The sequence below is a fragment of the Solanum pennellii genome, chromosome 9 (assembly GCF_001406875.1).
Source record: "Solanum pennellii chromosome 9, SPENNV200".
Taxonomy (NCBI): domain Eukaryota; kingdom Viridiplantae; phylum Streptophyta; class Magnoliopsida; order Solanales; family Solanaceae; genus Solanum; species Solanum pennellii.
The window spans coordinates 83,018,158-83,043,831 of record NC_028645.1 but is presented as its reverse complement, the minus strand read 5'-3'; the positions used below and the strand labels follow the sequence as shown (position 1 = coordinate 83,043,831).

The 25,674-nt window shown below is 33.8% G+C and overlaps 3 protein-coding genes across 4 annotated transcripts; 2 read left to right on the top strand and 1 right to left on the bottom strand.

Moving 5' to 3' along the window:
- Positions 1–294: 294 nt before the first annotated feature.
- Positions 295–6,966, bottom strand: LOC107031448. Of its 2 annotated transcripts, none has more exons than XM_015232834.2 (13): positions 6,843–6,966; positions 6,647–6,749; positions 5,767–5,830; positions 5,494–5,595; positions 5,329–5,393; positions 4,592–4,690; positions 4,264–4,343; positions 3,967–4,180; positions 3,066–3,121; positions 2,711–2,839; positions 1,482–1,665; positions 868–987; positions 295–589 (listed from the first exon to the last, which is right to left on the bottom strand). In XM_015232834.2, the coding sequence occupies exons 1-12, from the start codon at positions 6,881–6,883 to the stop codon at positions 877–879; spliced, it is 1,248 nt and encodes a 415-aa protein (XP_015088320.1). In that variant the 5' UTR covers positions 6,884–6,966; the 3' UTR covers positions 295–589; positions 868–876. The 2 variants fall into 2 exon arrangements, with proteins under 2 accessions (XP_015088320.1, XP_015088321.1); XM_015232835.2 differs by lacking the exon at positions 295–589 and adding an exon at positions 597–750.
- Positions 6,967–7,923: 957 nt separating this feature from the next.
- LOC107031450 (cell wall / vacuolar inhibitor of fructosidase 2-like) lies at positions 7,924–9,289 on the top strand. The gene is made up of 2 exons (XM_015232836.2): positions 7,924–8,248; positions 8,995–9,289. Exons 1-2 carry the CDS (start codon positions 7,926–7,928, stop codon positions 9,239–9,241), a joined length of 570 nt encoding a protein of 189 aa, XP_015088322.1. The 5' UTR covers positions 7,924–7,925; the 3' UTR covers positions 9,242–9,289.
- A 1,038-nt stretch (positions 9,290–10,327) lies between these two features.
- On the top strand, positions 10,328–25,338 carry LOC107031447 (beta-galactosidase 9). The gene is made up of 19 exons (XM_015232833.2): positions 10,328–10,550; positions 11,534–11,629; positions 11,825–11,937; positions 12,282–12,348; positions 13,128–13,220; positions 13,551–13,694; positions 14,458–14,546; positions 15,583–15,688; positions 16,295–16,382; positions 16,727–16,848; positions 18,041–18,238; positions 18,798–19,030; positions 20,105–20,220; positions 20,680–20,777; positions 21,214–21,324; positions 22,202–22,312; positions 23,444–23,652; positions 23,804–24,149; positions 24,865–25,338. The coding sequence occupies exons 1-19, from the start codon at positions 10,353–10,355 to the stop codon at positions 25,003–25,005; spliced, it is 2,679 nt and encodes an 892-aa protein (XP_015088319.1). The 5' UTR covers positions 10,328–10,352; the 3' UTR covers positions 25,006–25,338.
- The last annotated feature ends 336 nt before the right edge of the window (positions 25,339–25,674 follow it).

Sequence of the window (25,674 nt, the reverse complement as noted above, 5' to 3'; positions counted from 1 at the left end):
TCTAATTCACGATGTATGAAATGATGTTTGTTGCAGTCACTCTAAACTACCACATGCCTTCAATGTCACGGACACTACTTGTTATTTGTTGCAACAAAAATCTAATTGACTTATTGCGGAAGTCATGAATCTTGTTACGTAGATATTTTATCTTGCTATGTAATACAAACCTATGATTAATTTTGATAATTTTTAAAACTATGAGTATAAATTATATTTCTTAAGAAAAGTGAAATATGTTTTTCAAATATCATTTGCCAAAAATATTTGGCAGCCAAACACTATCGTAGTATGTGTTACAAATTGGGTGAAGGGTCCACTTGCCTTTTTCATTTTTCATCAGTATATTACAAAAACACTTGTCCATTTGAAGCATATTCATTTGGAAAGCAAAATAACAAGTACCATACTACCATAATTTCATACATAATCCCTAAAATTTCTTTAACCTTATAATATGATCATGAAATGCTACAATTTCATTGATTCACCAAGGATTATTTCCATATATCTAATTGGTTCACTACTTGCAATAGTCTAGTTGAAGGGAGTTTTTCTTGAACAGATGACTTAGCGTTCACACAGTTACCTGCAACCAACATGCATAATCCATCTTCGCGTTAAACAACTCGAAAAGCCCCTGGAAGCAGTTATCTTACTGAGAAACCTACATCAACATAATGTTGATTCACTACAAGAAAATCTCTGCATCTGAAAAGAGTACATTTGAGTGAATCCGAGGACTAGCAGCTGGCATCGGTAGTATTGAATGGAAACAATTATAGTTAATTAGTTATATTCATGACATTGATAAATCTTACCATAATAAGTACAGAGCATCATAGAGCAGGGAAGCAGTTATCTTACGGAATATTTTCAGGTTGAAGTTGTTACTGCAGTCATTTGTTGCAGAAGTATTTCTTCAACTCTATCTGTAAAGCCTGAGATAGTCTGTCGTGCATTTGTATCCAATGAGTTTGCCACTTCCTGTAAAAATGAAATGAATAAAAGATCCAACGAGACTGAGACTCTGAGCGGTAATAGGCCAATCTTCACTTCCTTTCCACAAGAATTACCGAACTTTTTTTCCTACTAATTGGAAACACTTTTAGGAGGCGATTTGAATCCTAATAACAGAAATTTAGAAATTTAGTGGGCTTGCTAGGTCCAATCAGCACCGATGTATCATTAGCACTGTACAATTACGTTAACTAAAATGACCTTCCATTTTAGTGATATTTTGCATTTCTCTTTGACCGTTATAGATCATGCAAGTTCAAGTCAAATTACCATTTACAATGTAAATATCACATCTATATTTGGTTGATAAATCCAATCCCAATAGGGCTTCAACATAAAGTCACAAACTGTCCAGCACTGGTATGAAAAATCCAATCCCAATAGGACTTAAAGTCACAAACTGTCCAGCACTGGTATGAAACGGCTATTATCTATAACAACGCTATGAATAAACAACTTACCGCAACCTTACAAAGGAGGGTCAAAGATATCTGTTGTGAGTACTGACTTGAACTCTTGAGAGACACCAGGGTTAAACCAGAACAGGTAAGTGGCCAACCTTGAGGTAGCTTTATGAAAGCATCAATTCCACCAACCATATGAGCTACTATTGTCTCTTCTCTTTCCACGTAATCAAATGAATGCCTGTTTGGTTTGAGAAGATATAAGTACATAATTCAAAAATAGATCAAATAAATGCAACATCAGAAGCCAAGAGAAAAACATTTGAGACACTTTGTACGTATAAACGTGGTCCTCTTTCTCCACCTTCTGCATAATTTTCTGGTCCTTTCTATAGTCAGGACTAGGATTTTACATACTAAGTTCACTCTATATTCAATTTACGAAGCTTTTCCTTCTATCATCGAATTCATACAGTTTAGCGCATCTTCTTTGACTCCATTAATTTCAAACGATTTCTCACTGATAGGAGTAATGACTTCCTCAACATAATATCAACTCCTGTAACTGTAGAATATTATTATATTACTTGGTAATCTAATCTATTAGTCAATTAAGATTGTGATCAATGTAAACATAGACTTTGATCATCTTTCTCCAACTACTACTTCAGATCCATGACATAGTTAAGTCACATTAATAACTCCAATTTGAACTCCTATACTGTTTCGCATTTATCCCAATTTTCAATAGCCACTTAATACCAGTTGTTCAACACAATATTTCAGCACTGCTCCAATGGCGTAAACCCCTCAACATGCTCGCAGTAAAAATGCATCCCTTGCTTCTTCAGAGATTCCTCGCATACCACATAACTAACTTTATCACTCTTTTTTTAAGTAGAGCAGAATTTTCTAACTTGTCTTGAGATTTATTTATGTGACTTAATTGGATGAAATAAGTGGAGTTACTTTAGTGTGTGATTATCAAGTTGCAACATGTGGAGCTCATCTTAATACTTGTAATTCTTAATTTTGTCCTCTGGAAGTGAAAACTAATTAGCTCTCCTTTTGTAGCATACAGGCAGTGCATCCTAAGGTACAAATAGGATATCTATTGGGTTTTCTTTCTAAAATTTAAATGTAACTAACATGAATAAAGCATCAGAAATTGATAAATCAAGTGCTAAAACCATTAGACACAATTAGAAAAAAAAAATGTAAAACAACACCTCTACAAAACAATCTTGACTCAAATTGCATGCATAAAGTACAAAATAAGGACTAACCTTGAACTATTTGCACTCTTCACTAGAAAGCGCCTTAACGTGCTAAGAATAATTCGATCTTGCACCCTTTTAACCAACCACTCCAAAGAAGATCTATTTTCAAGAACTCCCACAGGGAAATAGACCTGTCTGTAATCAGTGGCACTATGTGAATTTTCATGCTGCAAATTACTTCCAAAATAGGAAATTAAATACCAATTACACTGCAAAATCAACTAAAACTTCGCATCAAATTTGACTTTATTAAATAATAAAGGATACTGATTTATGCTAAGGCATCAAACAAATAGATTTACACAAGCCAAAACTTAGTGAGATCAGTAGAGTGTACAAGAAAAATGAAAAGGAAACACACCTTAAGGATTTTGCTGTATCAGTTATTTCGCTTATAGATACATCATTTGGGAAAATCTAAAGAGGATCACCAAAAAATAGATTAAGGTATAATAGATCAGAAATGGCAGCATTATATCTTATTGACCAGTAAAACTAAGGAAAGCAAGCAGTTAATTCAACAAAGGAAGGGTGAAAAAAAAAATTCAACAAAGAAAGAAATCAAACAGCTTGCAGGTCAACCAATGATTCAGTCGGTTATAACTTATAAGCAACCAATATACTGGATGACACAGAACAGTAGATTTTTGTATTTCTGCATATGACTTGTTGTATCTCATCTAATACACTCTTTGTAAGCACAAAACCAATTTTCTTAGCCTAAGTTGTTTTGATAATTTAACACCAGGCGTATTTAGGTACTTTGACTGTTTACTTCGGAGAATGTCCGTTGCCAACGTATCAAAAAGTGGGTAAGTATTTTAATTTCTGGCAGATATAGAGAAGGTTAATAAATCCACTGTAATGTCTTGTCAGGAGAAAGTTAAGTCTATGTTAGATTTGTTTTATCATTTATGTAGCAGGCTTTCATTTCATACAACGTTATGCAGTGTCACATTCTCTTTCAAAACAGCATCTCATCAGTGGAAAGAAAAATGAGTTATTCATTTTTTTTGGGTTAATAGCTATGTTAAGTTTGCGTTGCTACTTCATATTGGCCGCTAATATAAATTTATAATAGTCAAATATAACATATTTTCTAATTAAGGGGACCAAAGGTACATAATTTAATCAATTGAAGGATAAGTATGCTGTGTCATATATCACAAGGACCAAACACGTAATTGACCAATAACTTAGGGACCAAAAATGCAGTTATCTTATCCCTAATTTTTATGCCACAAACTGCTGAAAAAACATACCTCAACATGTTTTAGCTCCATGGTTCCATCCACCAGTTCAATTAACAACTCATGATTTTGCTCTGGTGGTTCAGCAACACCGATTGATTGGTTATGGAGCAAGTTTTCTAAGTTTGGGATAAAAGTTCTCAAAGATAATCTGATGCGGTTCCCCTCAAATTCTACTATCTTAAGACCAGAAAATGCATCTTCAATCTTTTCTATAGCCTCAAACCTGATTATATTGAAAAATTAAATGCACCAGAGTTAGACAAGGGAGAGTACGGAGAACTATGCAAAGTTTATTTTCGAAAATACCTGTTGAAAGTACTCTCAAGTTCTTCCAAGGACTCCAAATTCAATTTGCTCTTTTCAAGCTGATTACCTAATTCAAAGATCTACATAAAAAGTGGGTAAAACAATGATACATAAGTAACCTTAATTTTCTTTTAAAGAAATAACAGAACAACATCCAAGTATGCTTTGGCAGTTTGCCAGTAGACAGATTGTTATGCAATTTGATAATTGAGACGACAACTAGACTAAAAACTTCCTGTTGCATCAGCAACTGACAGCAAGATTTGCATTAAGATTATGATATCAAACTACTCTAAGTTGTCTTGCAATATTGAAAAGATGTAAGAACCTTAAAGTTATGTTCTACAGGTGCACTTGACAAGTTTCCTTTATCTTCTCCAGGTGTAGAGCAAGGAAAATTTGTCAGGGCTCTTCCTTGTTCAAGTCCCTAAAATATAAGGTAAGATACAATAAGTATAACAATAACAAGCATTTGAACAAAGTTGGAGTTCTAAGATTTAGAGGAATCATGATAAGATTGAAGCATTAGACTTGGACACAGAAGAGGGAAAAAGATAGAAAAAGAACACTTGTTCACCTAGCAAGAAATATTCAGCTGCTAATCAAAGTGTAATTTTTTTTAAAGGTAATTTAATTGAACTCTTAATTGGTTCAGAAGTATAACAAAAGTATCCTTGCTAATATTTCCACTTGAAAAGATTCAATTGACAGACAACTTGCCATTAGTTGACATCCATTACTGAACAAGCTTGAAATATTGTAAAAAAAACTTATGCACTGACACAAATAGTAACAACTTCAGTGTAGAATTGGATCACACAGGGGTTAGAAATTGTCACAGTTTACATTCTTCCACCCACATGCAGTTTATTTGATATTTCACCTTAACGCTTTAGGGTGAGCAGACAGATACCATAAAACTATAGCATGTCCAATTTCTTAAGGAACCAACAAGTAAATGTGTTTGCTAAGTCTGCAAGCAATCCCCCTCCACCCCACTAGCCCACACTGATCAACAAACTGAGTTTAGATTCAAGTAGAATCAGCAGATGAACAGAAACAAACCAGTGATTCAATGAGCTCCAACGGACAACTAAGGCCTTCAACCTCATTCACCAATTTGCTATAACCTACAGGAAAAAAGAAATACATTTCAAAATCATAAGTCAAGCACGTGTCGCAATCCCACATAAATCTGAAGTTTCCAGAACCACCAGGAACCCTCAGCACCTTCAACATATTCCCTTGAAAGACCCTCAATTTCATCTGCAATTTTCGCATTCTTAGCCTCTTCTGTGCTTAGCTCATTCTTCAAATAATTCCAAAATTCATCTGAAGTTACAAACACGAGAATTATAATGGCAGATAAAACTCCCTGCAAAAATGTATGTGTGTGCTTGTGTGTGTCTATGTAAAGCTCCCCTTAAACATATGTGTGTGTGTGTTATACACAGATACACACACATGAAGGGAAAAAGAAGATATAAAAAGCTTTTCTTCTACCTAAATCCTGATCAGATGAGAAGTTGACTTCTGAAGCATCACATAATAGCTGTTCCACTTTGCTCTGAAAAATCATACCCAATGAACAAAGCGACTTTGAAAGAAAAATATATTGAACATGACAACCTGTCAAAGAAAACATGAAAGGATCTATTCACAAAGAAATAACCTCTCTTGCTCTCGTCAATTTGTCTATTCCTTGTCCCTTATAGAGTCAATTTGATCCTTTTTAGAGCTAATGTGTTTGGTATTGGTAAAATTGCACTCTATGATGAACTCATATTTCATTGTTTGGTTATCTTAAAAGTGAAAAATGTTCTATTCAATAAAAACAATTCCCACGTACCAAGGGGGGAAATGGCTTCTTTAGCTAATGAAAGAACTCAATACACAGACCATTTTCCTCCACCAACCACACAACTGAAAATAGATAATCCTTTTCCTTTTGGAAAAACAAAATTTGATCCTTTTTTAAAAACCATCGTGTCGGACCCAATTTTCACGTACCTCAGACTATCTCCACGAATACCTACACCTCCTACCACAACAGAATAACTACGTCCACCAAGGCTAGAGCATAGGGAAGAAATCACCTCGTGTGTTTTTGAATCTGCTGGAATTTGAACCTGAAACCTTGGTTCTCAACCCATTTCATTGACCGGTACGACTAGGCCAGACCCGTGGGTGTGCAAAATTAAATTTTGATATTAAGAAACTACAAGTACTGTAATTTTTCCATATCATAACGCTAAACGAGTGTGCTCAATTTAACTTAACTTAACCAAATTCTGGAGCTAAAAAACACAAAAACTACTCAAAAGTTTTCATCTTTTTAACTAAAATTATAAAACAAACGCAAAGTTCAAGTTTTTTTTTTTACCTCAAATTGAAGTGTACAATCTTCCAGTGATTTCTTCAATTCTAAACCAAATGATTCTGGTTCTTCAACACTTCTTTGAATATCTCTAAGCTCTTGAATCTCCCTATCATTACCATATTCCAAAGCAACAAACATCAAAAAAAAAAAAAATTAGCTTGGAAATGCAAAAAGAAAAAAAAAAAGAAAAAAAGAGGACCTTCGAAGAGAATCAGCATCATTGTAACTTGGATTTTCCATTTATTGCTCGAATTCCGTAAAAAAAAATCCAGATAATTTCTGTAATTCAAACTCCCGCCATTGTTATACGGGTTTGTGCTTGTGTTGATTTAAGAGGAAAAGAGACGCTAGAGGTGGATCGGGTAAGTCAGGCCCATATAAGGTTGGCCCATTTATATAAGCCCATTAATATTGGGCCAAAATTTAAAGTATTTTAATTTGAATTTTTATGAAATTGAATTTTGAAATTTTATTATTTGAATAAATTGAACTGAGTTATATTAATATGAGCTTATTTATAAAAGGAACATTAACGTAAGTTTTCTGTCATTTATCAAACTCCATGTATTTCGTAATAAGATTCTCTTCTTTTTCTTTTTTTGAGATTTTCTAAAAAGGAAAAGGAAAAAAAAACAATATTGCGAAGAGCCAAAAAGGTCATAAAATTAACAGAAATCAAGTTTTTTAGGCTTTTGTGGCTGATTTTTTAATAACAAAACTCATGTAGATTGGACCTTTATGATTTTTATTTTTTGGTAAGGGTATAAATCTCGTGATCAGAAAAAAACAACCTCCCTTTTGCTAGAAGAAATCAATAGAATTTTTCATATGAGTCATCTAATCTAAGTGTAATAAACGGAGATTAATATTTAAAGATCGTTCATTTTTAAGCTTGTTGAATACTCGTAAGAGAGTTAACTGTTTTTTCATAAAAAAGTTTACGCTATATGTGTGTATTATGTGTGAATATTTATTAAATGACCTAATATTCTATTAAGTATTTATATGTAAATAACTCGGATCAAGTCTCTATATATAGTCGTTCAAAATCACTTTCTCGTGGTGAATTGGATAATCCTCTTATATTCTAGCAAGTCTCGAACTCTCTCAATATAAGTTAGTCTGATGTACGAAAACTTTTGGTAAAGATCTTCTATTCTAGCAAAAGTCTTGAACTTTCTCTCTATATACAAAACAGTACGGTACACTAAAACTTTTGTTCAAAGTCTTTATATATAGTCTTTCAAAGTCACTTCCACTACAAAAAGAAGCTAAACAAAAAATGTATTCTATAAGAAACATTTCTATTTTTTCCATTTTTTTCTTGCTTTTGGCTTCACAAACCAAAGCAAACTTTAACTCAAATCTTATTGAAAAAGCATGCACAATTAATAAACCAAATTGGGACTTTAATTTCTGCATTAAACTCTTAAATTCTGATCCAAAAATCTCATCAACACAAACTCCATTTGATTTAGCCATAGCAATTATTCAAGCAGGAAATTCCCATGCATCAAAAACTCAAGACTACATAAATAAAAAGCATAGCCATGAAGGAGGCACAAGCATTGTTGTTTCTTCAGCATTGAGTGTGTGTAGCAAATGGTATGTTTGATTAATCTTTTTCATATGTCAAATACATTTGGATTTTTTTTTTTCAATCGTTTTTTTAATGTGTGTTATGATAATATTTGTTATTTTGGTACCAGTGACATTTAAACATATTAGTATTTTGAACCATGTGACTGTTTCATTTTTAATAGGACCAAAAACACTTTTGATTTAATTGATCTATTGTCGAAGCACATCAAATCTTTATTTTATTGAATTATGCACTTTTGATCCCTTTGCTTGCTAATATATTCACAAATTACCACAATAATTAATCATCTCAATACGTTATTACTCATATTTCATATGTTATGCTAAGTTTGTATTGTTACTCTATATTTGACGATAATATAATTTTATAGATAGTCAAACTCATGTAACATATTTTCTACATGAAGGAACCAAAAACACACATTTTAGATTAATAGAAAGTGAATTATGTTGATGCATATATCAGAAGGACTAAAAGAAGAAATTATCAATAATTTAAGTTGAAAAGTGGCATTATTAATTTCTAATAGCATAAGCTTTTAAATGAAATCTGAAATAAACATAAGATTAAACTTTTCGATAAGATTATTTTCTAACACATAATATATTTATTTTTACTTTTAAAGTGGCTATGAGATTTGAACTCAAAGAGCCTCTTGCTTACTTATTATCATGTTGAGTTGTCTGACCATCTCAAGTTTAGAGATTACATACTTTACCTGATTAATTATATTATGTCTCGATAACAGGTATGGCGGTGTTGTTGGAGCATTTGTGATTGCTTTAGATGATGTTCAACATCAAAAATTTCAATCAGCTAGTGATCATGTTGAGTCAGCTAATGATTTTGCCAAGAATTGTGAAGAGGCATTTGCTTCAAGAAATGTTCAAGATAATGAAATTTCAAAGGGTGATAATCTTGTTATGTATTTCAGTTTATCTGCTAAAGTGGTTATTAATGTTCTTGGAGAAACAATTAATTATACCACATTTTGATCTTTTGGTTTGTTCTACTTTAATATTTATATGGCAATAAATAATATATCTTAGCTTAATTAAGTGAAGCAATCAAGATCTATATGCTTCAAAATTAGTTTGATTTGGTTTTGACGTTGTTTTATATTATGTTAATCACGCTTTAATAATTTCAGCGATAATATTTTTATTTATATTCCCAATTACTACTTTCATACCTCAAATCATTCAAATGAAACTCAAATAGTGAAACTCTATGGAACATTTAAAAATTTTATTTATTTATTTTTTAAATATCTTTATAATGAAATACTAGGCTCTAATATTAATTAGTTATGAGATACTTTTTCTGTCTCTATTTAGTTATCTACTTTAGAAGTGACATATATATTAAGACACCAATTATTATCATAGGTAAGTTATAATTTTACCCTTAACTTAAAAGATTATGCAACTCGCAAAATATAATAAATGTATTTTCTAGTTTTAAAAAGCATGCATTTACAACTTGGTAGTACTAGAAATTTTCTAGAATTAAATAAGAGCATATTAAGAAAAAATTTATTATCCTTTCTTAATTTGTTAAAATAGACAAGTAAATAGAGACATATATAAAAAAAAATATGAACGAGTAATTAAAATTTAGTTATGGTATATGCAAATTTGGAAATTTGATGTGTTTAGTCTACCTCTTTTTCTTCCCTTTAAAGATTTACATAATAATGGTCCAATTAAAAAGAGGATATGGACATGATACCAACCCAAATATAATTCTAATGTATTAATTAATTAAAATTTAAACACCTTTCAATTGACTTTCAAATTATTCTTCCTCAAATATTTTTCTTATCCAAAAAGTAACAAGCATCGCATAAATTAGTTATGTATCAAAAGTTAATTCAAATATTATAATTATTTTTTATTTTATAAAGTATAAAATTCTTTTTTTATTAGTTGATCGTTTCTCGATTTTGAAAAAAAAAATGTGACGTATCAATTTTGGATAAATACATACAAAATACCATGATAGTAACGTTGCACCCTCACCGTACGCAACTACTTCCCTGGCCCCACACTATATATATATATATTATTTATTTTTTTTACTTTATCCATTTTCATCTGAGACAAAATGGTAGAAGCTATGAGCAGAAGAAAAACACTGAATTTTCCGTTAATACTAACGGCGTTAACTGTCCACTTTGTGATCGTCGCCGGCGAGTATTTCAAGCCGTTCAATGTCACCTACGATAACCGAGCTCTCATCATCGGCGGTAAACGCCGTATGCTTATCTCCGCCGGAATTCACTACCCTCGCGCCACTCCTGAGGTTAGTGAAACTTTCAGTTTTGCTAATTTCAGTCTATGTGATCAGTAAAAGTTGTTTTTTTTTTCTGTTAATTTACTGCTCTTTGACTGATGCATAAGCTAATACTCCGTCTGTACAATTGTCAGTTTCGAGAGTCAAATTGTATGAAGTTTGATCAATATTTTAAAATGTGTTTTTTCATCGTATTAATACGACAATGATTGCAACTAGTGTACGAACAACTAAATTTCAAATTTGAAATATCGAATCAATCTAATTTAGTTGAGCTCCGTAAAAGTGAATGGAGGTATGGAGGGAGTATGTAGTAATTTCTATAAGAGTGTTTATTTATGTTATATTGTGGAGTAAATGATTTCCAAATGGAGAAAGAGGGTAATGATTTTTGGAACAGTCTAAAAAGAATTTCTTTTTGGAGGGAGTATATTGTATAAGAGTGACGAATTAGAATTCCATGGAATTGGATAAAGGATCAAGTAAAAGGTAGCTGCTTTGAGGATTGTTCTGGATTAGCGGTGAATTACGTAGCAAAAATAAAAGAAGACAAAGAACATAGTTTTGTTACAGTGTTTGTCTGTGGAGCAGCTTCAAGGGAAACATTAATTCGTGAATTTGTGGAAAGCAACAATTTTTAGAATTGTTGCTTTTCAGTTTTCAATCAGTGAATTATATCTGATCTTCACATCCTTCAGTGAAAAGAAAATAATTTTAATATCTCAATGGACATTAAACAAAGATATCATCTTGTTAGTGTTATTGCATTTCTTGAACAGTTCTCTCATGCAATTTAAAGAATCTAACTACTAGTTTGATGTGCCATAAATCTCTGAAATTCAAAATCAAATAGCGGCGTTATGCTAACGTAACTTATCTATGTGGTTTTGCTCATGTTCTCTGGATGAACATAGTGTATGAACTTCCACTACACCCTCATGTTACAAATTATTCTTAGTTTTTATAAGCCTTGTGCATATCACATGTGCTAGATGTGGCCCAAATTGATAGCTAGGAGCAAAGAAGGTGGTGCAGATGTCATCGAGACTTATACATTTTGGAATGGTCATGAGCCAACCAGGGGACAGGTATTCATTTCTTAAAAACCTGCATTTTTGTGTTTGTTGCACTGTAGGTAATGCGATCTATATTCTTGTAGAGTTATAACATTTAAACGAGTCGGTATTGTTCTTCAATTGACTTTTTTTTATATTTCCTACTATTTAATTTCTGTAACCTTTACCTTTTCTGAACTGCTTCTCTTTTGATGCTTCTCTTTTCAGTACAATTTTGAAGGAAGATATGATATTGTCAAGTTCGCAAAGCTAGTCGGATCTCATGGACTGTTCCTCTTTATTCGAATAGGTCCTTATGCCTGTGCAGAATGGAACTTCGGGTTACGTTCTGTTTCCAATATTTCCCTGCTCAGTTTTAACTTTATCATTAGTTCATGTAAAATGGGTTGTCATGCTTCAAGATCTAGTCTATTTTTTCAATAAAGCAAAAGGAAATGCATTACTTTCATTCTCACAAGGTGATAAGCAACAACAGAGAAGGGCGGTATCGAGAAGAGAATCTGTAGTAATTCAGTAGCTGACAAGTTAGCACCGAGAAATATTGAAAAAAAAAGTAAAATAGAGATATCAACAACAGAATATAGCAGAAGGGCGTTAACACATTTGTGTCACCACTGAGAGCTTCTCTATTGATCTCACTTGGTGATTCCTGTCTGTATTGCAGGGGCTTCCCCATATGGCTTCGTGATATACCTGGAATAGAATTTCGAACAGATAATGCACCATTCAAGGTATTATAATATAGCAGGGGAACAGTAATTTTTCTGTGGAATTGTATGAGGCCTTTTTGAGGTGTCCTTGGAGTGTGAACCTTCTAAATTTTGAAGATAACTTGTTTGTTTGGCCATCTCTATTTTTTGTTGGACCTGATTTGTGGCCTCATGGCTTCTGCACATATTATAGGGTCCAATTGATTCACTGAAACTGAACCAATTATTTGTCACATTGTCAATTCTAAATTCAATTAACCGTATAGATATATTAGATACATTGTTAGGCATAATACTCAGGGTATGTCCTAGTGGTCAATAAAGTGGGAGGAAAACCAAATGACAACATCTCTATTGACTGCTTTGTCAGCTCTATGTTATTGTCCAACAATAAGCCTCTGCCTTTCGTTTATTTGTCTTCACACATGCATTTCAAGATTAGTTCCGTCCTTCTGTTCCTCAACCCCTCAAGATTTTTTCGCTGGAGCAAATAGCTTGGCAAATTTTGTCAACCTGTTTCTCTATTGGAAGATTAGATTCTTGTAGTTTTTGTTCTTTGGTTCTCAAATAAAGCATCTATACCATGCATTTGATGGCAGGCATTCCTTGTTTATAGTAATTTTTTTTCTGTTTAGCTAATATTCATTTGGAATTGTGGTGTAGTTGGTTGACTGATTGAATCAGCAAAAATTAAGTTGGCTTTCCAATACTTTGTTGGTTAAATTGCAGCAGTTGTAGTTTAAGAGCATTAATTGGCTGCTGGAAGATTGAAATTTGACAAACTGAAACACTTTTCCCAGGAGGAGATGGAGCGCTATGTTAAAAAGATAGTTGATCTTATGATATCTGAGTCGCTCTTTTCGTGGCAAGGTGGTCCTATCATTTTGCTGCAGGTTATGAAATTTCTTATCCTGAATCACTAATTCGAATATCAGTATTACTGTAAGTCTGATAACTGCACTTTATTAGTTAGACAAGTAGGAATTTTTCTGTCAACTGCTTGAAATAATTGACTTGAATAATGCACCTTACAACTGAATCTGAGTAATTTCCTCTTGAAATGATTAATGGATGTCCAGTTTTAGAGACATTATCTGCAGACACTGATAAATTCGGCACTTTCATCTATCTCCTTCCCTTTCCCTCTGCATATGTCCTTGCATGCTTCTGCACCTAGGTTTAAACTTGAGTTGTGTCTCTGTCTGACGCTAAACTTTTGTCAGATTGAAAATGAATATGGAAATGTTGAAAGCTCATTCGGTCCCAAGGGGAAGTTATATATGAAATGGGCTGCTGAAATGGCTGTTGGTCTTGGTGCTGGTGTTCCATGGGTCATGTGCAGGCAAACTGATGCTCCAGAATACATCGTAATGCACTTAATTCCCTGATTTTCTCTAGTTGTAGCTAGTTGATCTATTTAGTCTAATATTACAACAACTACCTCAGTATAATCCCACAAGCTATGCTGCTCGAACTCTTTTTAAAATGTTGACGGGTGCGTGTCGGATCTTCCAAAAATAGTGTATTTTTGACTGACACCGGTGCAGTAATATTCTTGGAGAGTCCGAGCATCTTAGCCCACAAGAAGAGTTTGGGGAGGGAAGGATGTACCCAGACCTTACCTTTGTGGGGGTAGAGAGGTTGTTTGCAATAGACCCTCGTCTATTTAATCTCTAATAGTTTTGATAAAAGTATTCATTAGATGATATATTTTTAGCAATTCATTTCATTGAACGAGTTGCATAAAAACTAGTGTTTTTAAGTAGTTTTATGAGAACATGCACATATTTGTTGAGTTTCTTTTGTAAAAGATAAGCCGGTGTAGAAACTGATCAATTTGAACCTTACTTTAAAATTTAAACAAATTTAACTCTTTATCATATAGAACTACTGCAGTCAATTGAATTTTCAAGTTAACCTAACACATGAATTCTGGCAAACTGATCTGAGATGAAGAAGCCCTGGTTTCTTAAACCTTTTTTTGGATTAAATTTATAATTCGAAAGCAGCAGTGAGTTCTCTCTTAATTATTTCTCTCTCTTGTGTTATTATGAGTCCTCCTTTTCAGGGCCAGGGTATTCTATCTTTTCTTTATCTAGTTATGTTAAAAGAATTTTTTATTTTTAACAGATAGATACTTGTAATGCATACTATTGTGATGGGTTCACGCCGAATTCCGAGAAGAAACCGAAAATTTGGACTGAGAATTGGAATGGATGGTATGATAATTGTTTCTTGTTTGTTAGACCTTTCTTCGTCATGTCTTTGAATTCAGAACCAGTATATGCATGATTCCAGGAAACCTTAGGTTCTTGTAGTGTTATGATTGTACGATCTCTAACATGTGAGTTGACTTCTCTATAACTCATGAACCAAAGAGCAACGTATTTTGCTTGCATAAAGTACCTATTTAGAAAAAGTTTTTCTCGGCAGAATCCGACCCTTTTTTTTTTTTTTGAAAATGTTAACATTGTATACATCAACATTTATACCTTATCTGCAGAGAAGGATAGCCACCGCTAGAAATAAAGAAAATCTTGATTATTCTCACAAGGTTTCTACTAAATTGTACAAAGGTCAGATTCTCAGCAGAATCTGACCTTTGTCCTTGACTTTCTATTCTTCCACATATCCTCTGTTAGGAAAGCTTAGGATAATGGAAAATCTACATGAGAGGAAAGTTTGTTCCTGTGAGTTTTCCCTCTCATATGTTAGGGCTTCATTTTATCTCTCTCATATATAATATTTTAAGTCCTGAAGCTAGTGTAAATATATGAACATCACTTCTTAATCGAAGGAGAATAATATCAAGGAAAAAATGTTAGGAAAGTTAGAATAGGATTTAGAACTTCGTATGAAATGAACAAGTTTAGAACAATAAATTCAGTACTGTATGAAGTATCAACACTCGATTTGTTATGTTTCTAGCAATGTGTTGAAATCCATTCCTCAGAGAAAAGTTTGGTCAGATGATCATTTAGTTAAGTTAGTATTATTAGTTGTTCAGTGAGGGTGTAAAGCTTGATGGACATTGCATACTGAAATCTAACTCAAGAACTATGAACCAGGAAAATGTGGTATACTTGAGCTCATATCCCTTCACTATGCTCTTCTTTATTTTTTATGCCTCCCTCTGATGTATACAACTCAAAAAGGAATGCAGGAACTCTTAGCTATGTTTTGGATTAAGTTGAGGAGTCAATAACATACAGATGAAGGAAAAAGAGACAATCTTATTTCTTTTCTTTACTGCAGGTTTGCAGATTGGGGTGAAAGACTTCCATATAGACCTTCCGAGGATATTGCATTTGCAATTGCTCGTTTCTTTCAACGTGGGGGCAGCTTACAGAACTATTATATGGTATTAGATACCTCTGATGCTCTTTAAATTTTATTTTGCAGTCTGGTACAGATAAGGCATTTCCCTAATATATTTAACTCTCTCCTATTCCAGCTGACCTTACTTGTAATTATTTTAAAAGTTCTCTTGTCAACCGATAGTCAAGATTACCCAGTTCCACATGATCATCTCTTTTCTTGATTAGTAGACTCATTCTATATCCAGTATTTGTTTTTTGAAGAGTTTAAACAAACATTTTATGTGTGGCTAAATATTGATTACCAGTTTATGCAAACTAGAGAAGTTTGAAGTTACTCATTACTACTGGGTAAAAGCAGAAATGATCACTTTTTTCCACGCGTTTGTTTGATGGTAAAATGATAGTTTAAATAAGAAGAGACCAACCTTTCTAGTCTAATGATAGTTCAAATAAGAAGAAACCATTTCCTTTTAACTTCCCCACACTTTTGCATAACTCATAGTTTCTTGCCTGAAACTGTGTTACCACTACCAGAGTAATTCAACACAAAAAAGAGAGGCTGGAAACTTGGATTCTGTCACTTTCCTCTTCCTTCCAGGCAGAAAATAGTTTCCTTGCTGACTGGCTGTTTCATCTTGTAATACCAGTATTTTGGTGGGACAAATTTTGGCCGGACTGCTGGTGGCCCAACTCAAATCACTAGCTATGATTATGATGCTCCACTGGATGAATATGGTAACTTTTCAATTTTATGTACTCTTCTATAAAAACAATACTGTCAAGATAAAATTTGATAGCCAGGTGTACATTGATATTAACCTCTTTTTTTCATAAGTATTAATTAAATAGACTGCAATAACTACTTCGATAATTATTTTACTTCATGAAAAAGGTCCATTTTAAGCAGTCACTGAGGAATATTGAAGTGTTAGTTTTAGGATCATCCGTATGGTTAAAATATTTCAAGTGTCAAGTCCTTTAAAAAGATATTGTCCCACTTATGTCTATAAATTAGTGTCTTATAATCACCAAACAATCAATATTTTCTCTCTTGTTCTCACAGTTACTATATTGTATAGGACTACTACGTCAACCTAAATGGGGCCATTTGAAGGATCTGCATGCTGCTATAAAGCTTTGTGAACCGGCTCTTGTTGCTGCTGATTCACCTCAGTATATTAAACTGGGACCAAAACAGGAGGTCAGTTAGCTTGAGTTAACCCTGGTATTGCTGTAAATTCACATGTTATTAAATGTAAAATAAAATGTCAACTGTTGAATATATTGTGATGAATGTGTTTTAGCCAGACTACCTTTGCAGAGGTACTTATTACTTTTCGTGAATTATCAAAGGCGCATCATGTTTTTACTTTTCTTTTGGAACAGCTATAAAATGCCTTGAGATATCTCATAATTCCAACATTCCATCAGTTATTATTGTGATGCTTATGCTTTTGATAGAACATAGTTATTGTTATTCTTGCTTTTTGAGAAGGTTGCAGTCATTTGTTGCTAACAGGACGAACAATATATCATCTACGTTTACAGATTACTTGCTGCACAAAATATTCGGCACCTACATTTATCATTCTTGTGCAGAAGAGCAGATAAGAATATTGCGAGCTATTTTTGGTCTAAACAGGAAATGGTGGGGATATAAACTTTTGTGGATTTTATAGGAGAACTTAAAGAACCATGAATTAGTGTTAATGCTTTTTGCATTTCCCAGAAGGGTTTTTTAGCTGATCAGTCTCATCATTTTTGGGATGATGAGCCTGTTTTGTGAATATAAAGTTACCTTTCTCTAAAAAAAAGAATATTGCGAGCTATTTACAACACCATATATAGCTGGAAAATGGGAGGAAAATGTCGCATTCAAATCAAGGAAATTTATCTGGTCAATGGATCAATCTAGTTGATTTGGTTTGTTAGTTTAGGAAAAAAGTCTTTTCTTTCAGATCAGGAAATTAATTACCGTGAACTAATGGCCTACCAAATCCAATTCTACAGAGTTTTTCTTTTTTTTTCTTCCAAATGACTAAGCCTTCTGCTGGGGGAAGTTTGTGAACTACGAATGAGACTTTGCATCCTTTGCTACTTGTGATGTTGTTACAGTGGACAGTTGGCAACATATGGCAATCCTACTCGGTTCTTAATATGATTGTGAAAGTTAAGGAAGGCTGAAAGGACTTTATCTGAAAAATAAAGGAAAGGCAGAAAGGAATAAAAGATGGACTTCGTTATTTTATGCAAGCATGAATCACTGCGCTTTTAGGATAATATTACTCTCTCCTGCTTACCTTAAATTGTTCTTGTAAATCATCATATATGTGATACCTTCTCCGCTTTACCATTTCATCACTTGGTATTTGATGCTTGTCATGTTACTTCAGGCACATGTCTATCGTGGAACATCCAACAACATTGGCCAATATATGTCCTTAAATGAAGGTATATGCGCAGCATTTATTGCAAATATTGATGAACATGAATCAGCAACAGTGAAATTTTACGGTCAAGAGTTCACTTTACCTCCATGGTCAGTGAGTATTCTGCCAGATTGCAGAAATACAGCTTTCAACACAGCTAAGGTTTGTTGATGTTCCCACAGTTGAAAGAGTATAAGTTTAAAATTCAAAAGATTACTGTCAATGCTTGCATGTGTACTTGTTTCATTATTTTCTTTTGTTCCAAGCTCGTTATATTTTATTGATAATGCTATCATATATGTGGTTTCCACAAACTGAGGCTGCAGTTATTGCAATTTCTGTGTAGATGATGGTATTCGGTAGATTACTAAGATTGATTTTTCATTGCAACTCAAGTTGTCTCCTATAACTTCTGAAAAAAATGGTTGAATAAAATGTTTATGACCCTTTTGGCTAATAGTTCATCCGAAATTATGATTTGTCACCATAAGATCTGGCGATGCATTGTAAATTTAACTACAGTTTAGGTGTTCAGTTACTAGCACATGTTGTTTGAAAGAGAAACATATCCTGGTTACTGAAGTTAAACTTTAGACACTTAGACTCTCTTTCAAGTATAACATAGTGACCTCATCACCGGAATGCTTCTAAAACTAAGTAGTACTTTGTGATTAATTTTAATAATGTGTTTAATTGTTTTCTCTTTGCATTCCTTAAATAGGTGGGGGCACAAACTTCAATCAAAACAGTGGGCTCAGATTCTGTTTCAGTTGGGAATAATTCTTTGTTTCCACAAGTAATCACTAAAAGCAAGCTCGAAAGTTTTTCACAATCTTGGATGACATTGAAGGAGCCACTTGGTGTGTGGGGTGACAAGAATTTCACTTCTAAAGGAATACTGGAGCATCTGAATGCGACAAAAGACCAGTCTGATTACCTGTGGTATCTGACCAGGTATTTCAAACTTATAACTGAGGTTAGGTCAGACTAAACAGTGACTAATACCTTAATTTGGAGCCACTTGATAATGGGACTTCTCCAATTCCATATATAGCTTTAAAACCGCACCGTTTATACCACATTCTTAGATGGCATCTGTACTGGAATTTAAAGCGACTTTGAACATGAGAAGATACCCTCAGAAGCCAAAATCTTGTAAAATGTGATTGAGCAGTATTGAATGTTTCGACATAAGATGGCCAGTGGAACACTCTGCATGAATTAACGAGTTTGATGTTCATACACTACAGAGTATTGTACGCGACAACATTTTTGAAGAAAATGGGTACACTTACTTGGCCACTCTGTCTGCTCTTCGCTAACTTAACATTAGACGTAAGACTAACTTAAAAAGCTACAGACAGGAAACTTCTGTTTAACCGAACTGTTCTCTTTTCCTGTATTGCCACTGTGCGTGCCTGTCTTTGTATATTTGTCTGTGTTTTTTTCCCTTTTTAACCCCTATACTAATATACTTTGGCTTCTGTATCACTGGAGAGATGTGATACTTAACCTGTGGTCTGAGGATTTCAAATTGTAGGACTAAAAGGAATATTGGAATTTCAACTAAGGGAATATGAACTTCGTTGAGAAAGAACGCCATTCTCTCTCTCAATGTTCTGTTGTCTCCCTTTCTCTTTGACTCATGTTTTCTTATACTTTAACAAGTGAATAACCACACAACACCTATACAAAAACACTGGAAGATTTTGAAGTTGAACTGTCTTATAACCCTTTATTCTTGGTTAATCGTGTCCTCCCCAAAGAGGTGGAGGAAATTACTCACTTTTTTTTAGATAGTTTAGGAGGGGTACAAATGATAAATCTTTTGGTTTTTGCTTACTGTATACTCCTGATGTAATTACTACTGAAATACACCAATGGTGTATTATTGTCTATAAAATGTTAACTTTCTCAATCAGAAAAAAAAAACACTGAAAGATTTGGTTACAAATAGATTCATGACATTTATCATTGGTTGCAAACTGAAATAGTGATGACTTGCTCTGCTATCTCTGGTGAATGCAGGATATATATTTCTGATGATGACATCTCATTTTGGGAGGAAAATGATGTTAGTCCAACAATTGATATTGATAGCATGCGTGATTTTGTTCGCGTTTTTGTTAATGGGCAGCTTGCAGGTATTTGGTTAGGTTTCTTTTGTGCTATATTATTATGCATCTCTTTTCTTTGTGTTATAGCATTATCCAATTCTCCTGGTACTATCGAATTGTACTTCAGACGTTGAACTTTTCTTGGTCTGCATGAATATGATTTTTTTTTTGATAAAGGTAACAGTGTATGAATATGATTTTCAAATTTATGTTAATTTCCGTCTCTGAGCATGGGGACATTCTGATGGACTGTCGTAGAAAGATGTTCCCGTTGATTTTGGTTTCCATCTCTGAGCATAATGGTCTGATGAATTGCCATAGAATGTCTGTCAAATAAAAATATAAAATCTCACTATTTTGCTTGTGTTTATAGTGCATGAGGCTGAAACGTTAGTCAAGCTAGCGTAGTCGTTTATTTCCCTTTTTCTCCTCATATCTCTGATTCGTCACCCATTTTACCCTATGACATGTCTGTTGTAAGTGTAGGTAGTGTGAAAGGCAAATGGATCAAGGTGGTTCAACCTGTTAAGCTGGTTCAGGGATACAACGACATACTGCTATTATCTGAGACGGTGGGATTGCAGGTAAAGATAGTTTAGAAGTAGAATTACTCGGATGACAGATTTGAATCATGGTGAAGTATTATCTTATCTTAAATTTGAAAGAAGTGATATTAATTTTTTTGGTGAAACCTGAAGTATTATCTTATCTTAAACTTGAAAGAGGTGATATTAATTTTTTAGTGAACCTGAAGTTCTATCATACCTTACTCTCATCAGAATTGGGGAAAGACGACATAGATCTCCCATTGTTCAAACTCCATATTTGAATCTCTAACCTTAATTTCTCTTTCTTATTTATTTCCTTACTTGAGTAAGCAGCGATGATGCATGTTTTACAGGCTAATTTCCATTTCACTTTATGGTTTTTCAAATGTTTAATATGACTCATAAAAGGCTCTCAAACTTCATCCCATGCTGACTTCAAAAGCTGAAAAGGACTTTTTGCCACGTTTTTCAGAATTATGGTGCCTTCTTGGAGAAGGATGGGGCAGGTTTTAAAGGTCAGATAAAGCTTACAGGATGCAAAAGCGGGGATATCAATCTCACAACATCTTTATGGACCTACCAGGTACCTCATTTTTTTCACCTCAAATGAATCTTGATGGTCACACATGATAAAAGGATCAAACTTCTCAATTGTATTTGGTGTTAACAGATAATTACTCAGGTAACTTGCAGTTTGTAATGAGTCCAAAGGTAGATTTATTGGTGCAAATCCGAGTGTATAGATCCAATTTCTGTTATAGACATTGTAGGGTCCTTATGAGATAATATAGGGCTTAGGTGGTTCCTCTCTAACCTTTTTTTTTTTGGGACTGAATCCACTTATGTGAACAGTCCATTTTGGCTTCCGACACTTCGTGTTGATGATTTATAGACCATTAGTTACCTTGTCAAAAAGAAAACAAAAAACCTGAGAAACTACTCTAGATCGACTAGACTGGAAAGAGAAGCTGGTTTACGTCACCCATTAGTGGTATATGAACAGTGTTAATGGTGCTGAGCAAATTGATGATAGAATCGTGTATAATACGCGGAAATAGTCCCAATTAGTTTCTGTCCAAAAGCTTTTGGGTATGCATCTTTTCTCAGTGAATATCTGGTTTCTGTCATATTTAAATAGATTGTGAATCTGGAATTACTTCTCATTTGTAGACCCATAGTGTTCCTTCAGTTAAGCTAAAATGCTTCCTATATGTATAGAAAATATAACCTTCAAAAAACAAGGCTTCTATATCCATCTGTTCTCTGCTTGTGAATTTACAAAATTTGATATAAGCCAGGCTATGCACACAGAATCAACTTGCAAAAAAAGTACCATTTCTTCTACATGGAATAAATAAAATTGATCTTAATGTGAACTTGAAGATGACTAAACTTGTTTAATGCCTTTTCATATACAATGGAAAAATAGGAAACCTGACTTCTAGTTATATGTTCAACAGGTGGGGCTTAAAGGCGAATTCCTGGAAGTATATGATGTCAATAGTACTGAAAGTGCAGGATGGACTGAGTTTCCCAGTGGTGCAACTCCGTCAGTCTTTTCGTGGTACAAGGTAAGTCGACAAAGATCAAATACCAGATTCAGCTGTCACTAACATAGGGGAGAACTTGCTAATTATTGGCAAATATCATTTCCTATTATTAGTGTCACTCAGATTATATATATATATGACATTGATTCTCTGACTATTGTATGTTCTTATGTCCTTTATTGCCTTCTTAAGCTATCATTTATTTGTGGGTGAAGCAAGTCACCACATTCGATACTACTAGAAAGACTCCTAGAAGAAATGTTCAGTATTGTTTGGTCAAGTTCTGTGATAGTATTTTAAGTTTTCAGCTACATTTATTAAGAATCTCTTATTATTTAACTTTTATTATCTAAGATATCCTTTCATTTCTCCATACCAAGTAAGAGTGATGAGAACTTTTTTGACCGTTTTCTTTCATGTAACGAGAAACTCGGAGTACAAAATGGAAAATTTTCAATGGGTCAAGGACCTTTCATTCTCACTTTAACCAATCAATTGACTTTGCATGCCTCAGCTTCAAATTAACTGGAGCCAGCTATATGAATTTCTTTGAATCCACTGTGTTCTGTTGGGGCCCATTTCGTTGCAATACGTGATAATTTGTCTTGTAAAGAAAATTAGTAGTTCGTTGAAGATTCTCAAAATCTTCCAATCTTTACATGGATACAAATGTATAGCCAGAATAAAAGGACTTCCAATAAACATTGGTTCAAATGTAAGTGCGTGTAACAACTACCACTAAGCATTTTTTGGGATTAGTCAAGATGTATATAATAAGTACTAAGATTCAATCCAGATATGGATCCTTTACTTCCTCTACGACGGAGGCGAAATCATTGATTGAAGAGGGGATCAAAGAAATATTCGCTGTTTGACTTTTCTGTGCCTATTGATTGCTCCATAGCTAGATACTCCTATTTCTTATTCATAGATCGTAGAATAAGATGTTATAAGGTAAAAGGAAAATTCCTTCTCGAGAATAGGTTCCGAATAGCTTGTAGATTAGGAATTCTCTACAATCCTTTTCATTTCTTTGTTCCTATGCTACTGCAGAATTTCTTGGAACATGTGCTTTCGATGCTACATTTATTTTTGTTTTTTGTTCGTTGGTGTAAGAGTGATATTAAGTGGTTTGTATCGTTGGTTGAGCAGACAAAGTTTGATGCCCCAGGCGGGACAGATCCAGTTGCTCTTGATTTTAGTAGCATGGGAAAAGGTCAGGCATGGGTTAATGGTCACCATATAGGAAGATATTGGACTTTGGTTGCACCAAATAATGGATGTGGAAGAACTTGTGATTATCGTGGTGCTTACCACTCTGATAAATGTAGGACAAACTGTGGAGAGATTACTCAGGCCTGGTATGAACTTCTTTTACTTGCTGAAATTATAATTTACATTCTCGGAAATTTGGCGCTCATGATTGTAAAAGGCTACACCTGTATAGGTGCAGTGAAATGGATCTAAGCTGGTACGTTCTGTTGCTTATAAAGATACTTTTTTTTGGACCAGGTACCATATTCCTAGATCATGGCTAAAGACATCAAATAATGTACTAGTTATCTTTGAAGAAACAGATAAAACTCCGTTTGATATTTCCATTTCTACGCGTTCTACTGAAACCATTTGTGCTCAAGTATCGGAAAAGCACTATCCACCTCTACATAAGTGGTCTCATTCGGAGTTTGACAGAAAGTTGTCTCTGATGGATAAAACACCAGAAATGCACTTGCAGTGTGACGAAGGACATACAATCTCTTCTATTGAATTTGCAAGCTATGGAAGTCCAAATGGCAGCTGTCAAAAGTTCTCACGAGGCAAATGCCATGCTGCAAATTCCTTGTCTGTTGTATCTCAGGTATGTTCATTTGTTTCCTTTTTTCATTTCTTAAAATCGTGTTCTATGTTCACCTCTCTTCGTTACAATATGTTGACTGCAAGAATAGATAAATGTATCCCTTGCAGATACTAAGTTACTTCATGATTGATTTTTAATTAGTTTGACAAGTCGATCAACCTTTATAATTAAGAACTGCAAAGAGCATAGGGTTTCCTTCGTTTGATCAACACGTGATGATTTTTTAAATTAGTGATAGCTATATACCAGGTGGATGTACATGGTAAAGGCTCTACTGGTATGTTTCAATTACAAGAGACGTGTCAGGCTAAACGATGCATGAAAACTTGACTGTTTTGATTGAGAGTTAAATCTTGATGTTCCTGTCTAATAGAGCAATATATTTACTGCTTGACTTCGAATTCACTGTTATATTTGTACAGCAGAGTAAAAATAAACCATAAAAAGAAATGAACCTTGATATCAAGTAGGATGGGGTCTGGATAGAGTCTGATGCAGAAGGTGATCATGTCAATCTGTCAAATACTCAGATTGTCTTCAGGGGCGGATCACGTGAACTCTGTAGTTTTTGCCCTGACCAAGTTTACGTATTATGAAATCCATCAAATATCTATATTGTTTGACGATGAACCCAATTATTATAGCTTTCATCTGAGGTAGCTTCAAATTCTGGATTTACCTCCGAGTATCTTAATCAAACTTTCACTATATACAGGCTTGCATAGGAAGAACTAGTTGCAGCATTGGCATTTCTAATGGTGTATTTGGAGATCCATGTCGACACGTTGTGAAGAATTTGGCTGTTCAAGCAAAATGCTCACCACCACCAGACCTCAGCACTTCAGCTTCCTCGTGAGGAGACTCTGGTAACTCGTTAACCTTTTAGAACGAAACGTTCCCTTAAAGTCCACTCGTTCCCCTGCCCCCGAGCCCCTGCTACATTTCTCAGATTGCATCGTTACAATCAGGCGGAGAAAACGTACATGGACGATTTTACTTGTAAATATTTGGTTACTGTATGTAAAATGAAAGGAATAATGTTGCTTATGCATATGAGCTGCAAATTATATGACAAAGTAACAAATGAAAATAGATATTTTTCTTTCGTTATTAAACTCCTTTGTCTGTCAATGAATTGTAATAACACCATTTATTAAAAAGTTAGTTAACATGATTATATTTACTAGTAGTTTTCTGAAAATATCTCCACCAACTTGTTTAACTTTATTAAGGTTCAATATTCCTTAAATTTTGTGCATTAATCAACACCAATGATACATAAAATAAATAAATGTCAACATATATTATTTATTTTTTAATATTTAGATAACTTATTATTATAAAAGTGATATAGTGAAATCAATGATTTATTTATTGTTTTTCACGGCGTATGTGAAGTCAGACATGAATTTAAGTAAAAATAGACGGAGAGACGGAGTATAAGACTATAAGAGATGGAAAATAAGAAAGGATTTTAAAATTCCCTTTAATGTGTTATACTAGGAGTAGACAAACGATGCCAAAT

Excerpts from the sequence above, each read along its gene's own strand:
- LOC107031448 (XM_015232834.2), bottom strand. The coding sequence starts at position 6,883 with ATGGAAAATCCAAGTTACAATGATGCTGATTCTCTTCGAAG. Across the intron at positions 4,344-4,591 it reads CTGTAGAACATAACTTTAAG|ATCTTTGAATTAGGTAATCA; the intron begins GTTCTTACATCT and ends CTTTTTATGTAG. Across the intron at positions 4,181-4,263 it reads CTTGAGAGTACTTTCAACAG|GTTTGAGGCTATAGAAAAGA; the intron begins GTATTTTCGAAA and ends CAATATAATCAG.
- LOC107031450 (XM_015232836.2), top strand. The coding sequence starts at position 7,926 with ATGTATTCTATAAGAAACATTTCTATTTTTTCCATTTTTTTCTTGCTT. Across the intron at positions 8,249-8,994 it reads TTGAGTGTGTGTAGCAAATG|GTATGGCGGTGTTGTTGGAG; the intron begins GTATGTTTGATT and ends TCTCGATAACAG.
- LOC107031447 (XM_015232833.2), top strand. The coding sequence starts at position 10,353 with ATGGTAGAAGCTATGAGCAGAAGAAAAACACTGAATTTTCCGTTAATA. Across the intron at positions 15,689-16,294 it reads GCTTACAGAACTATTATATG|TATTTTGGTGGGACAAATTT; the intron begins GTATTAGATACC and ends TTGTAATACCAG. Across the intron at positions 16,849-18,040 it reads AACTGGGACCAAAACAGGAG|GCACATGTCTATCGTGGAAC; the intron begins GTCAGTTAGCTT and ends ATGTTACTTCAG.